This window comes from Ascaphus truei, chromosome 1 (genome assembly GCF_040206685.1).
Source record: "Ascaphus truei isolate aAscTru1 chromosome 1, aAscTru1.hap1, whole genome shotgun sequence".
NCBI lineage: Eukaryota > Metazoa > Chordata > Amphibia > Anura > Ascaphidae > Ascaphus > Ascaphus truei.
Window position 1 is genome coordinate 173,975,756 of NC_134483.1, and position 16,235 is coordinate 173,991,990.

Genomic DNA, 16,235 nt, shown 5'->3' on the forward strand with positions numbered 1-16,235 from the left:
TGTGCAGAATGGCTTCATTTTTGGTTTCACTTTTAATTTCCCAAGAAAATGTTCTAGAATTAAACACGTTATATAATGTTCATTACTTACATGTGATGGGGGGGGGGGGGGTAATCATAGAATAATATCAACATTGGTGATACAGATGTTATAGGAAAGAGAAGGAGTTCAGTGAATAAGAAGACAGGTTGTCAAAAGCTCTAAATGGCTGAGCAGAAATGAGATATATTTACTGACTAGCAGCTGTTTCAAAATGTGAGAGTTCAGCACATTACAGGTCCCTTTGATGTCTGAAGAATAGATGTGAGTGGTCCTGAAAGCTTGAATTTATAAACAGCAGTTAGTTATAAACATATCATCTTTAACCAGCTATTTGTTTCTCTTATAAGATGTGTACAATGAACATTTCTGGAAATCTCATGGACCTTGAAGGGATGGTGATCATTTAGTGTTGTTCGTTGAATGTGTATGTTTTTATATGGGCCTTCAAACAAAGTGGATTATTTGCAAACTGATTGGACCAAGATAGAAATTATTCATAGACTAATGTATAATCAGTTTACTTAAACATACTTGCATTAGACAATTTTGTGTGGTAATGTTGTAGATCCAGTATCATATACAACACACAATTATTTGTTATGTCACCTGCTGATTCTTTCACATTAAAGTAAACTATTTGTAGATGAGTCCAAACATTAAAGTATTGGCAGGAAAACTCGATATCTCCAGATTTCCAGATTTTAATATGAAGTAACATTTTTGGGCGTGCTCAGTTGTCAGTCAGTGACCATGTGTGTTATATGTAAAGAATTAACACAAAACATATTCAACTTCTAATCATGACAGCATCAATCTTTCATGTTTCTTCCATGTCTCATATAATGAGAACCTTCTTATATATCAGTACAAATTTTCTTAAAGTGTTTTACATTTGATTTTCTTAATATAAGGCCTTTGAATAGCGTGATATTTAAAACATTAACAGTTCTGATTTTGAATGACACAAAAACATTTGAGAATAACACAAAGTGGTGGAACTACCGCAGGTTCAGCTACACCAGGACCCTGCCTTTCAGGGGCCAATCGTCCCACACGCCAGGGGAACGCTGTTCCAGCTGTTCTGCAAGGTCCCCACGCACTCTGCCTTCCACCACCCATCCCCCTTACCAAGGCTCTACCTGTGGAGGAGCGTGCCGGGGTCCATCCGTGTCTGCCAGAAGGCACCCACCCCAGTGCTCCTAACACAGAAGTTGCCCAACATTCGCAATAGTCCACCTGGGTGGGCCTCCTCTGCCACAGAGTAAGACGCTGCACACCCTTCTCCACAAGACCCCTTGAGTGGTGGGGGGAAGGGGAATATATTTGGGAGTCCCACATATCATTTGTTCTACCCCAGCACAGATATTATTTTTTTGACCTAGTTATTTCTTTATTGATTTTACATAGACCTGCCTAACAATTGCTTATGAATCACATACATGTCATGACAGATTGGAGGAAGTGTCAATAACTAAATTACAGCACCTTCATTTAACCCTGCGGCTCCCAGAGTGGCCAGCAACAAATTGCTGTACACAGAATCAGTAATAGGTTGCTGCCACACAGGCGGCTGAGCAGTGAATAGCCTCCCTGTCCTCCATAATCACTGTGTAAAAACACTAGTATTAAAGGATAGTTGTAGTGAAACACCTTTTCACAGTCTCACCACTGCAAATATTACTTGAAAATTATTTGAAGACATGTATATATTTGTATAGATCTATGAGATGGTGGCTTTGTGTCACTGAATAAGATAGGAGCACTGCATTCCTTGGTTAATTAATTAATCTGGTTAATTGATGCAGTGTATGTATTTTGGCTAAGGCAGAATAATGGTTTCAGGCATCTAGAAGATAACAAGCAATCATTTATGACTTTGACAATTATGAATGCTATATAATAATTACAGATCTGTGTGATTTACATTTTGGGCTTTCATTAAAAAATAATAAATATTTAGCAAAAAGGTGTATTAAAAAATCGTAGGATTTATAGAGATATGTTATTCATCAAAGTTTCCAGACTGCAAATCATCAACATATCATCAAATTTATCCAAGAAAAAAATAATAACGCTTTAAATTGGATTTTGTTTCTTTGCTCACATCATTACTGCTTTTAACCACACTTGTTACACTAGCTTTTTAGCCCAGAGCTTGGTAAGTACCTGATATTTTTGCTGTTAATCTGATGCTACAAAAGGCATTCACTATAGAAGGTGTTTTCTTCAGTACAGGTGTTTGGGAAGGCGTTTTCTTTCACATGCTATTTTACCCTGTTTGATTCAATTGATACTGCAAATAGAAAACACAATAAGTTATACATGTGTACTTTTCAGGAGCTTGACCACTAGGTTCCTTGGGGGTTATCAGCGTCTCCCTGCTGAAAAAAGAAAAACTGTAATTTAAACAGCACCAGGTTTATTGAAAGCAATGGGAGTTCTTCCTTTGGAAATCCGGTGGAGATGGTTTCAACAAATTTGATTTTAAAATAGTGTGTGTTAAGTTACTGTTTTTGTATTTTAGTGTGTGTGTGTGTGTGTGTGTGTGTGTGTGTGTGTGTGTGTGTGTGTGTGTGTGTGTGTGTGTGTGTGTGTGTGTGTGTGTGTGTGTGTGTGTGTGTGTGTGTGTGTGTGTCATTAAATATTAAAAATGGTATAAAAATGCAATAAGAATTTCTCTTTGATAAATGATTTTCTCCCACCAATATGGCACTACTTTACAGAAAGGAGAATCAGACAAGTAACTTGGTTTATAAATGGTGTGTGGATGTAATTATGCGTTTGAGTGCAAAGAGGGAGAGTGAGAGAATGTCCTTTGCAATCCTGGCTCCTCTCCACTTAAATCTTATGGAAGAGAAACCCTTGAGGCTTGTGCTCCTAATGCTGTTAAAGCGGTCATGAAAGGGATCAAAGTGCATACTTTCCCAGCCAAGTCCTCTCCAGCGCTTCCACTTACTTTCCTTAACAGAGCAGCACCGACCTCACACCACGTTTCCACAGAAGAAGCAGTTTCTCATTGGCTCTCCTTGGGTCTCACTAAAGAGGTGTAAATGAAACGAGGCGAGAGACTTTCCCCCTTTCTGCAGTGGCGGAGTCCCCATGCGATTGTCATGTGATAATGAAGAGGGAGCAGCGGGGGTCTCTGCATCTCTGTGATCATTACAAAACCAGGCTGGAGACGAGAGATCTGCCAGGCACAGCTCCAGCTACAGTACCTGCACCTCCTGGTCTTCTTCTCCACCTTCACTCAGAGCAGCTCTGGATCCCCAAAGCCCATTTTCGCTTTTAACACAGCCACAGGAAGATCAAAGAGCAGCGTCAGACCTCCGCAGAAATAACTGCTTGTGATTTAAGGCAGGATTTCTGATCCCTGTGATGTATCCTTTCGTTTGAGCTGGCTGACAGATTGCAGCTGGACTGTGGAGCAACTGATCCAAAGCATCCTGAAGGCAAGTGCAAGAGCAAACTTTGTTCTTCTTCATGGAATAGCTTCTCTTTGACCTGGGACAGACTGATCCGAGGAAGGCAATCTAAAGTAGACTTTCACTTGTGAAGATATCAGAAAGTGCCTTTGCTGCTGGGACTTTGTTTGCTGGTGTCTGTTATAGGAGACTTCTCAGCTACAAGAGAGCCGTGTCCACTATAGGGTCGTTGTGCTGTTGTCTGCTGATACAAAATACAGTCCTTGAGCTACAATTACTAGGGTTGGTTTGCAAGCTGTGCTCCATCCTATATATTTGTTTAAGCCATTAAAATGCCTCGACCAGGAAAAAATTCATACAGTGACCAGAAGCCACCATATTCCTACATTTCACTGACTGCCATGGCCATCCAAAGCTCCACTGAGAAAATGTTGCCCCTCAGTGACATTTACAGGTTCATCATGGACAGATTCCCCTACTACCGAGAAAATACACAACGGTGGCAAAACTCTCTCAGGCACAATCTCTCCTTCAATGACTGTTTTATCAAGATCCCCAGAAGACCAGACCAGCCAGGGAAGGGCAGCTTCTGGGCTCTTCACCCAGACTGTGGTGACATGTTTGAGAATGGAAGTTTCTTGAGGAGGAGGAAGAGATTTAAAATTCACAGAGCAGAGCATCTCGCCTCCAAAAACCAGCAGATGATACACTATTTCCATCACCAGCACAATCAAACCAAACTGGGTCTCAGTCCTTCTGAAAGCTCAACAGTGGCTGGCATTGGGAGATTACCTCAGTTTCAACCATATAACATCAATGGAAGTCAGTCCACCGGATTTAAACATCCTTTCGCAATAGAGAACATCATTGGCAGAGACTACAAGGGGGTGGTGGCCGGTGGCCTTCCTTTAGCTTCAATGATGCATCACCTTGGATATCCAGTACCCAGCCAACTAAGCAATATGGTCAGCTCCATGTGGCCGCACGTTGGAATGATGGACTCTATGTCAAGTATGACTGTGCCTCAAGAATATGGACATTTCGGAGTGCCCATGAAAACAATTTGTCATGCACCTAACCAGACTATCCCTGCTATCCCTGTGCCTATAAAACCAACAGCATCTCTCCCACCAGTGTCTGCAATCCCAAGCCTGACAGTAAATCCGTCCAATATGTGTTCTTCACCAGCTTCTCAAGCAGCAGTTTCACTTCTAGAGCAGTCTCCTATCAACCATTCAGAGAGCAAGGGCAGCCTATTGCACTCAGTGCTGGTCCATTCTTAGATAGACAGTGTGTGTGTGCACAGTATATATTTAACATAAGCAGAAATATGTTTAGTAAATATAGCGCCTATGATTTATTGCTAAAAGTAATTGGAAACATTTTTCAGGTAAGAAAAATCTATTAAGCTAGTTAGGTCCTGTCTACTGTAATGAGGGTTGTGCTGCTATACATTTTGCTACATTTACTGTGATCTCTTAGTTCCCAAGTGAATTTACAGTGTCCAAGAATCAGCATTGCTTATATTTGTAATGTACACATACTGTAGGGGAAGATGTGGGTTTGCAAAATTGCAGAAAACAGTTTACCTGCAGAAAGATCCATCTCTTATTTTTGGATATTGTTAGAACACAGGAAACACCGCAGAATGTAATATATGTAATAGACTGGAAATGAGTTCGAGATATATACACTGTATACACACGTACACACAGTTTCTTATTTGGTAAGATCACTTTAACTAAAACTAAATGTATTTTATTTGCAAAACATCATTTATTTTGATATCCTAGAAATCCAATTACATATTTTTGTTATTTTAAATGAGCTCCTAGAGGTGTCGCTTGACATTACAATACGGGAATACAGTAATTAATTTTAACAGTAGAGAAAAAATGGATTAAAAAATAGAAACTTTTTAAATCTCTTTATTGTGCGCATAATTCGTAAGAAAAATAAAGCGAAGATTTTTGTCTTCTAATAAAAACTCAACTATGTGACCGTAAGAAAAGTTATTGGTGTTGTTATGCTTTTAATTTAGTAAAATAAATGAATTGATTACACATCTGCTGTTAGTTGAGCACTTTTTTCTTTAACAAACCCTGGATAAGATTTTACGAATAATTATTTCTTAGGGAGAGCGTGCAAATCTTTTCGTTTTCATTCCTCTTTTCTGTAAAAAGGAAATCCAAGGATATAACATTTCCACTCATTAAGTTGGAAGAAGAATTTCTCTTAGTTGTTTGCTGTGCTACTGTAGGTAATAGTATTACATTTATGTATGCCTTTGTTTTCTCAAGAAAAAAGCACTTTATTGTATTAAAAAAAATAATAATAATACATTTACCTGTGATATTGTATTTTAAAAAAAATTCAAAACTTCCATTATTTTATTTATGCACTATATAAATGTGTGGATGAAATGTTTTCTTGATCTGTATTGATGGCTTATTAAAATGTCATTCCAAACCGGCGCATACAGTGTTTCATTTACATAACAGCAACAAGTTCGTTTATGTAGATATGTACCTTAGCATCTGAAACTGTTACCTGTGTTGATTCGCTGCTTCCTGTTCATTCATTTCATGGAGAGGCTCGGAGTGCAGTAGACTTTACTTGACAATTTTCTGTTACTTTGCCTAAGCAAGTCCGAGTTGTTTAGACAAAGTATTGTATTGTAGTCTCCCAGCATGTGTGTGTGTGTGTGTGTGTGTGTGTGTGTGTGTGTGTGTGTGTGTGTGTGTGTGTGTGTGTGTGTGTGTGTGTGTGTGTGTGTGTGTGTGTGTGTGTGTGTGTGTGGTTCTTTGGTTCCTATGCAACCAAATATTTCATAGTGTAGCTGTTCTTTTTCTTATGAATGTTTTCCCTGTTGCTGATTTGATCACTTTCAGCCTTTATTGCGCGTCTCTTAGCATTCTGTACTTATTTTTTAACTAAATGGCCACATTTTAAATACCTGCAATAAATTGTCATGTGAAGATTTGATAGGATTACTGAGAGCACCTATTCTTAATTCAAAGGAACATATTTCACATGTTAAGCAGAGGGAGCATCACTATATTACAAACTTACATTTGTTTAGGTTTGTTGGGGGCATCATTCAATTAATTCACTTTTAAGTTATACAAATACAATGTAAAAAGGCCAAACGAATAAATCTACAGAAATACGTTTTAGTACTTAATAGAATGTATACTAAATCCAAACCAAAAATGTTCTAAAATTAATGTTGCTCTATAAAATACCAACTGTCATCCACATATTTAAAATTAAAATCCTTCCAATCGATGCATTTCTCTTTTTATTGTATTTATTAACCATTTTTATCAGAAGCTTGCACATCCAAAGGTACAACATAAAATAAAGATAAACTGAAAACAAAGTCAAGCAGAAGTAAATAAATTAAATATTAGCAAAGAGAAAATAAGTAGGGATGGCAAATAAATGTATTCTTAATTCTAACCCTCAGCCTGTAGTGTATTTTAATTTTAGTTGTGTATAATATAGACATGTAAATATACATGCATGTTATTCGATAGAGTATATCTCTTTCCTGTCGTTCTAAGACACAACTGTGTACTCAACCTCGTCCCCCCAAACCCCCGCCCCAGAAGACTACTACTATGTGAAATCGCATTAGTAAAATATGACATGGTTATACTCACTGAGACATAATACTGTCAACTCCATGTTATCATGAGAATACAAATGATTAGTGAGGGTGTGAGAAGGTGTACTTAATTGGGGTCAGTTATGGAAATCTCCCAGGTGTAAAAGTGAGACAACCATACCTTGTGAAAAAGATCACGATTTTCCAACATACTGTACACATAGTCCCGTTGCTTTTAGAGCAAAGTTTTGCATCACGTTGATAAAGACTTTGCTCTGCAGCCCATAATATTGATTTAAATGTTTCAAGCTGAAACCTACAGGGCTCTCAGTTCCTTTGATTTATAACGATTTCCGCTGAACAGGAACGTGAGAGTAAAATAAATAGCCAGAAAAGGGTGACCCCCAAACATCATTCACCGTAATACATTTTTGGGGCAGTTTATTATAAACGATTTTTCTACCATGTGTTAATATTCATGTACATGCACAGGATACTTTGTACATGTTGTTTTCTTATAGAAGTTTAAAGAGGGAATCTAGCAATTGTCTGGACATCTGGACATACATGCTCTGATTGGAAGTATTACAAGGATTTAGATGATTATTTATATATATATATATATATATATATATATATATATATATTGATTATATATATATATATATTTATATTTTTTATTCTATTCTTTCAGCAGATCCGACCATATGTTTGTACACATCATATATACACTGATTTATGCCATTATTTTGATGATCTGAAACCCAGCGTTAAACAGGACGAAACAAGTCCTATGTGTGTGACATATTTAATTTACTACATTATAAATTATACACATGTTTCTATATATTAGATGTGTAATTGCCGCTGTCAGGGAAATAAGTTAGAGGGGGGGGGGTTGAACGGATTCGGAGAGAAAACTAAATCAGAGATAACAGGGAGACATCTGCAAATACAACGAATCATATATAGTGCTCAGGGATTCATGAGGAAGAGATCATAAAAAGAATTAAAAAGAAACATGAGGAGAGGGGGGGGGGGAGATAGTAATAAAAAGAAAAATCGTACAAGGAAACGCACAAAGTCTTATTGATTTTCTTCCCTGCTTCAAAGTATGTATATCCAATGTGTTCTCTGTGTTCATACCATGGGAATACAAATATATCAATCTCTTTTTTTTTCTTCAATCCCTTATTTTTGGGTTAGTTATTGTTTAGGAAATAACACTTTTGATCACATCTCAGGATATGTACAGACAGTTCATGTGTTATCTCAGCAGCCACAAAGTTAAAAAAAAAATACAGATTACATGGGTATAGAAGTGTTAATTTGGGGCTTCTTTCGTGGGACAAAAAACGTCCAAAGCTATAGAAAGGACAACATGTGCAATTAGCCAGGTTCAGATCATTGGAAAATAAAAATAACAACGGCTGAATGGTGCAGGACAAAAGCAAGGCAGTTATTTATTAAACGAAAGAGTAATGTGATATTATATAGGAAATATACTTGTTAGCTTTAGTCCCCAAAATTCCTGCTATTGCATGAGCGAGCTCCAATACTGATAATTGTCTGCAGGACTCAGGAGCACTAGTTGAATGGTACCGAGGGGTGGATTGGACTTGATGGTTCTGACTGAACATCGCTGCCTTTCTATTTAATAAACTTACATTTCCACTGCTTTTTTTCTAACCGGGAAAATTAGCTTTTACAATACCCCTCCTATCTTGTTATAAAAGAGATATAGCCAAACCTTTAAAATCAGGGTGTTTAAATGGCTCGGATCTCCTTTCTTGACACTAACACAGCACATGTGTCATTGTCCTAGTAATTGACATTCAGATTGGTATTGTTTGAATTTTAATATGTTATTGCTCGAAAACAATGTATTTGTGAAATGTATTTAAAGAAAATGTGGACGGTACTCAGGTTATACATCATACAAACAATACCAATAAAAACGCTTCACTAGGTTGAGCAAAGACAGACTGTGTTTACTGGTCTCGTTTTCATACGAATTATTTTGATTTTAGGATATAAAGTAATTTGACTATTAAATATAATTTTGTAGAACAATCGTAATCAATAGTGTAATTGTTTAACGTAGAAATCCAGCATTGAAGTTTACATTCTCAGTTAAACAACTGGAGGAGAAGCCACATCTGTGGGATTTGGAAAGCGGTTATAAAACGAAGAGATGCCTAATTTGTTTAGCTGAAGCTACAGTTAACACACTCAGAAACACACCAACTATTAGCAGCGATTCCCATATCAGCCCCAGAGACAATCAGTGTCAAACTCTCCTTTACACTTTCTTGTAAAGGAGCTGTTCCAGATAGCTGGGATTTCGTGTAACAACTTCCTATGAATCCTTTGAAAATTAATGTGGTTTTTTTTTTTTGCCTTCTCATTGGGTCTTCGCCAAATGAAGCTTTTCACATACGTTCACACGCTCTTATCTGTTGGTGTAATAGTAGCATCATACAGGTACTGTACTCTGCAAACCAAGGACAGAAAAGAGAGCCAGTGTTTGGTAACAATTTACTTGCAGTCTCTATCACCTATCACAGGAGAGATTAGGAAACCCCAAAGCACTTGTGTACTATGGAAACAATAACTGTTCAAGATAAATATTGGAAAGTGCCTGATTTTTTGTTAAAGTGCTAATCACAAATTCTTAGGGGCTATCTCCACACTCTCTGAAACGTCCGATCGGCTGACTTTGTGCAATCCGCTTCCATGGAGTGTACAGAATCAGACTGGGATCTGTTACACATGCTACTGCTATTAGTTCACTATTGCGCCAGGCAGAACTGATCCTTTAAGTTTGCTCTGTGCTTTATTTTGGATCCCTATGGTAAATGTAGTTAATTGGACATCATGTTTGCTATGGTCCAAAGTATATAAAATAACATCTCATGGAAGACATACACATCTTGATCAACATATATGTTATTGTTGACACAGGCCAAAGGGGATTAGGCTGTACAGGTCATGGTATATCACAGTGTTCCCGAGCTGCACAGGTACATAGAAAGCAAGTCCTACATATGCATTTCTATATACATTTGGGGCTGTGTGTGCCGCACTATTGCTCCAGCTTTGGTTGTGATTCTCAAATAAGCTCACAATAAGCATGGTTATTTAAAAGAATAAATACAAGAAAGGTGCAGACTTCCCAAAGGGTTTTTTTTATAAACAGCACCAATGCAAGAGGTGACATACCTAGCCCAGCAAAAACAGGAAGGCTGTGCTAGAGCGTCAACATTTAATGGTGGGAGATATTAGTCTGTATTTCGATTGCTATGTACAGTGCTGTACTAGTGTATTATATGTCTCAGTCTTGGTGGTTGCAACGAGTCAGAAGCAGAAGGCACAATCTAGTTAAAAACACGAGAAACTGTCCGAGGCATGAAATCTGCAGTAATTGTGGGGAATGAATGAGTAGATAGACATACCACACACAGCCTACCTGCGAGGCAAAATGTCGATGTTATTTAGGCTACCCATGTAATTACAGTAAATTTATTGAGGAAACAGCTGTCAGCAGATCCAGGAAAAGTCAAATGTCAAAGATTTATGTACTAGTCCCATCAGTGCCCCTTCAGAGGAGCTTGCAATAGCATCAATATTAAAGTTGTAATGTACCCACTGGTCATTAAGCTTGTGATAACTAATAGTTATTTAGCATCAGGAAATACTTCAAAAATGAATAGTTAAAATAGAATTTCTGATGTTTTTTCCTATGTATCCATCATTCTTGCCTCAAACCAATAAAAAACGCAATAACCTAGAAGAATCTGGTTTATCTTATTATTTTTAGGTAGGGCTGAAGTTCTTCTAAAATGGCACACTACTGTATTTGTTACTGCAAATAGAGGCTAGAAAGCCACAGTGAGGAACTTACACTGTATTCACAGAAAAGGAAATCCTGATATGATGTCCAGCTGAGAATAACAATGAGTGAATGAAAAAGAAAGAGGGAATGTCTACATCCATGTCATAGTTTGCACTTTAACACAACAAATGGCTAATTGTCACAGCATTGTCATGGAAATAGATAAGCAGCTGATACAGATGTCACCTATTATTGCTTCTATGTTATCTTCATTCTGATGTGCAGTCCCAAGTTGGTAGGTTTCTGGTTAAAGTACCTTTTCAGTTTACTATTTTCATTATGATACTTTGTAGGCTGTGATACATTTGAATGGACAAACATATCAAAAATACAAGGCTGTCTTGTGCATAAGCTTTGGAAATTGCAGAGGTGTCTTCATCCGATTTCTCATATTTCACTGAGGATTCGTGCTGGTATTTTCAAAATGGCCATCTGTTTGTGATTTTATTTTTAGAATTCATCCCACATTTATATTTAGTGTTTTTTTCAATATTAGTTTTAAGGTGTGGTCCCACCTTAATTTTTTCTTTTGCTCCCCCATTGCTCTTTTTAACACAATTTATATTTAAAATTCTAGAGACATAAGGAGGCCCATGTACTAACTTTTTATTTTATTTGAACATCAAATAAAAATATCACTTGTGAGCACATTCACATGTCTCGGACAGGTCTGCAACGCTGCTTTTCACCATTATCTCCTTACATACAATGCTTAAACTGCAGCCAGGGATTCTGGGAAATGACATGCAAATGAGCATGCAGTGTCATGATCGTCACTTCCCGTTTTCGCTGGGGGAACAGCTACAGACGCACCGCGATCCGTCCTCTGGCCTCTGTCCTCTCTCCTCTCACTCAAATCAATATCTCCACACGTTTCACAGCTTAGCGCTATTTCCTCAGGAGAATATGCCCTGCCCCAGTCTTTCTATCCTTACATACCTCCAGTTTGTCAATTCGATTGGGGCAGGGCATATTCTCTTGAGGAAGCAGCACTTAGCTGTGAAACGCGTTGAGATATTGATTTGAGTGAGAGGAGAGAGGGCAGAAGCCAGAGGACGGATCGCGGTGCGTCTGTAGCTGTTCTTCCAACGAAAACCGGAAGTGACCATCGTGAACTGAAGTGATGCGAGCCAAAACCAGCGGTGACGTCAGACACCGGGGAAGCCCGCGTGGGAGCTACAGGAGAGAAACCATTGGATAACCACAGGACTGCAGCCGGACAAGAGTCTGGGGCCTTGGAAAGACTGGAACTTTGTACCAGCGATACCAGCCCTGAATTTTCTTTTCCTCTCATGCCTACTATACTGTCACAGGAGACAAGGCATTTACACATTTTTACCAGGATCATACATTGAGCAAAACAGGTAAATGAAATAAATTGTAAATTTATTCACAGGAAAAGGCAGACACACAATCTTATACAAACTACATAAGAAAAGACACACTTAATGGGGGTCTGGGGGTGTAAACTATACTTTCCTAGGTGCAGGGGCTTTTAAATCCAAAGCTTACCCTGATAGGGACCTAGCCTGAAATGTCCTGGAACTGAAATCAGCCTGCAATTCCAGTCGTCACCGCTCCCCTCTCTCCAGAGGACTTGAATTTACTTGCTGGACTTGGTGCTTAGAATCTACAAATCTGACTGGCTCAGGGGTTTATAATACTTCTGAGTTTCATTCACAAACCCTGCAGCCAATCCGGGCGTGGGAGTTTCCTAACCAGCCAATCAGAGCGATGCTGGTCTTGTGAAGCCAGGCAAGTGGGGATGCTGAATTTACCAAGGCATGTGCAAGGTTGACACCTCAGCCACTTGCTATTCAGAAGCCACACACTGGTTTGGGCTCCTCCAAGACTGGTGGGGCAAATGAAAATTCGGAGAACTTCCATTCATCCCAGGACGTGGATACTTGAGCTCTTCCCTCCTGCCCAAATGGTCTTGACACCTCTGATATCCTCTGTGGCTTTCATCTCCGATGTCCTGTCAGACCTACTGGCACCAAGTTGGTAGCCCCAGTAGCCTGTCAGAACATTGGTCTTGAATGTCCCAGCTCATTTACTTTGAACAAAGCATATACAGTTGTGTGAAAAAGAAAGTACACCCTCTTTGAATTCCATGGTTTTACATATCAGGACATAATAACAATCAACTGTTTCTTAGCAGGTCTTAAAATTAGGTAAATACAACCTCAGATGAACAACAGCACATTACATATTACACCATGTCATGATTTATTTAACAAAAATAATGCCAAAATGGAGAAGCCATGTGTGAAAAACTAAGTACACTTTAAGATTCAATAGCTTGTAGAACCACCTTTAGCAGCAATAACTTGAAGTAATCGTTTTCTGTATGACTTTATCAGTCTCTCACATCGTTGTGGAGGAATTTTGGCCCACTCTTCTTTACAACGTTGCTTCAGTTCATTGAGGTTTGTGGGCATTTGTTTATGCACAGCTCTCTTAAGGTCCAGCCACAGCATTTCAATCAGGTTGAGGTCTGGAATTTGACTGGGCCATTGCAACACTTGATTCTTTTCTTTTTCAGCCATTCTGTTGTAGATTTGCTGGTGTGCTTGGAATCATTGTCCTGTTGCATGACCGAATTTCGGCCAAGCTTTAGCTGTCAGACAGATGGCATCACATTTGACTCTAGAATACTTTGGTATACAGAAGAGTTCATGGTTGACTCAATGACTGCAAGGTTCCCAGGTCCTGTGGCTGCAAAAACAAGTACAAATCAAAACACCTCCACCACCGTGCTTGACAGTTGGTATGAGGTGTTTGTGCTGATATGCTGTGTTTGGTTTTTGCCAAACGTGGCACTGTGCATTATGGCCAAACATCTCCACTTTGGTCTCGTCTGTCCAAAGGACATTGTTTCAGAAGTCTTGTGGTTTGTTCAGTTGCAACTTTGCAAACGTAAGCCGTGCTGCCATGTTCTTTTTAAAGAGAAGAGGCTTTCTCCTGGCAACTCTTCCAAACAAACCATACTTGTTCAGTCTTTTTCTAATTATACAGTCATGAACTTTAACACTTAACATGCTAACTGAGGCCTGTAGAGTCTGAGGTGTAACTCTTGGGTATTTTGCAATTTCTCTGAGCATTGCACGGTCTGATCTTAGGGTGAATTTGCTGGGATGTCCACTCCTGGGAAGATTGGCAACTGTCTTAAATGTTTTCCACTTTTGAATAATCTTTCTCACTGTAGAATAATGGACTTTAATTGTTTGGACATGGCCTTATAACCCTTCCCAGATTGATGGGCAGCAACAATTGCTTCTCTAAGATCATTGCTGATGTCTTTCCTCCTTGGCATTGTGTTAACACACACCTGAATGCTCCAGACCAGCAAACTGATAAAACTTTGTCTTTTATAGAGCTGGTCACACTTGCAGCTGATCAATTAATCAAGGGCATTTGATTAGCAGCTCCTGTCTGCTACTTAGCATCTTAATTATCTTAATTCCTATGGAAGCAGTAATGGTTTACTTAGTTTTTTACACATAGCTTCTCCATTTTTGCTTTATTTTTGTTAAATAAATCATGACACTGTGTAATATGTCATGTGTTGTTGTTCATCTGAGGTTGTATTTACCTAATTTTTAGACCTGCTAAGGAACAGATGATTGTTATTATTATTATGTCCTGATATGTAAAGCCATGGAATTCAAAGAGGGTGTACTTTCTTTTTCACATGACTGTATGTACTTAACACACTTTGTTAATAAAATATACACTTTAAAAACCTTTCTGGTAAGGGAAATAGAATATAAAGCTGCACGTTATTTTTCACTAGCCACTTTTCCCACACACTATTGCAGAGAGTTAGTATGGATTCTAAGAATCCCCGAACGGCCTTATATGTATGGTTGGAGCACCTCAGAACCCCTATACTGGTTCTGGGTGACCTGGGCACTTACTGGATATCCCCATTAACCTAGGGACTCCAGGACTGTTTCAGGGTCACCTCACATCCCTATGCCCCTTTTACCTTTCTGGTCTGTGCTGAAGCAGGGAACCCCTAGTGGTGAGTCGTGAAAGCGTTTTCAAGGGGAGGTATTGCTGGGACAATGTGCCTACATGTTTCCAGGAATCACTCATGATTCCCAGGTACATTTTTGGGGTATCCAGCAACTCTGGACCCCGGCTACCTAGACACTTTCTGGCAACAATTTCGCTGCAAAACCCCCCTAGAAACTCATACCACAGCAAGCTCTGCTTGCTGGCACTCCTGAAAAGGTAAAAACACATAACATAACATTACAGGTTATGCATGTTCAAACCCTAGGCTCAAGAGCTGACACTCTGGAACCCCAATAAATAGATCAGAGGTAACCAAATGGGCTTAAACCTTTATTGTGAGCCTGGCTGCCCCCTCACCATCACATATACATGTACAGAGTGTGAGTACCTGAAGTACATGGTTTTTTTTTTATATCTAACTTAGATTTTTATTGGTTTTTAATGCAGTACAAAAACATATCTTATATCCACTGTTTCTTTTAACCACAAATGCCCATCATGTTTACACATCAAATCCAAAAAAAAAATTAAAATACAAAATAAGAGAGGGAGGGGGGAGAAGGGTGGGGGGGGGGGGAATTCCTATCTAGCGCCTCCATTTTGTGGCTATTTATCAGATGAAATGGGATTCGAACTCAAGTAGTATATGTATATCCGTTCCCTGTACTCAAGTTATTGCTGCTAAAGGTGGTTCTACAAGCTATTGAATCTTAAAGTGTACTTAGTTTTTCACACATGGCTTCTCCATTTTGGCTTTATTTTTGTTAAATAAATCATGACAGTGTAACATGTCATGTGTTGTTGTTCATCTGAGGTTGTATTTACCTAATTTTAAGACCTGCTAAGGAACAGATGATTGTTATTATGTCCTGATATGTAAAACCATGGAATTCAAAGAGGGTGTACTTTCTTTTTCACATGACTGTATATGCTTTGTTCAAAGTAAATGAGCTGGGACATTCAAGACCAATGTTCTGACAGGCTACTGGGGCTACCAACTTGGTGCCAGTAGGTCTGACAGGACATCGGAGATGAAAGCCACAGAGGATATCAGAGGTGTCAAGACCATTTGGGCAGGAGGGAAGATCTCAAGTATCCACGTCCTGGGATGAATGGAAGTTCTCCGAATTTTCATTTGCCCCACCAGACTTGGAGGAGCCCAACCCAGTGTGTGGCTTCTGAATAGCAAGTGGCTGAGGTGTCAACCTTGCACATGTACTCATCTCCTCACCCTTGAAAGTCT

General features: G+C 38.9%; 1 protein-coding gene across 1 annotated transcript; it reads left to right on the forward strand.

Annotated features, from left to right (window-relative positions):
- The first annotated feature begins 3,796 nt into the window (after positions 1-3,796).
- Positions 3,797-4,921, forward strand: FOXB2 (forkhead box B2). The gene has a single exon (XM_075576632.1). It carries the CDS (start codon positions 3,797-3,799, stop codon positions 4,745-4,747), a length of 951 nt encoding a protein of 316 aa, XP_075432747.1. The 3' UTR covers positions 4,748-4,921.
- Positions 4,922-16,235: the final 11,314 nt, after the last annotated feature.

Coding starts and splice junctions, on each gene's coding strand:
- FOXB2 (XM_075576632.1), top strand. CDS start 3,797: ATGCCTCGACCAGGAAAAAATTCATACAGTGACCAGAAGCCACCATAT.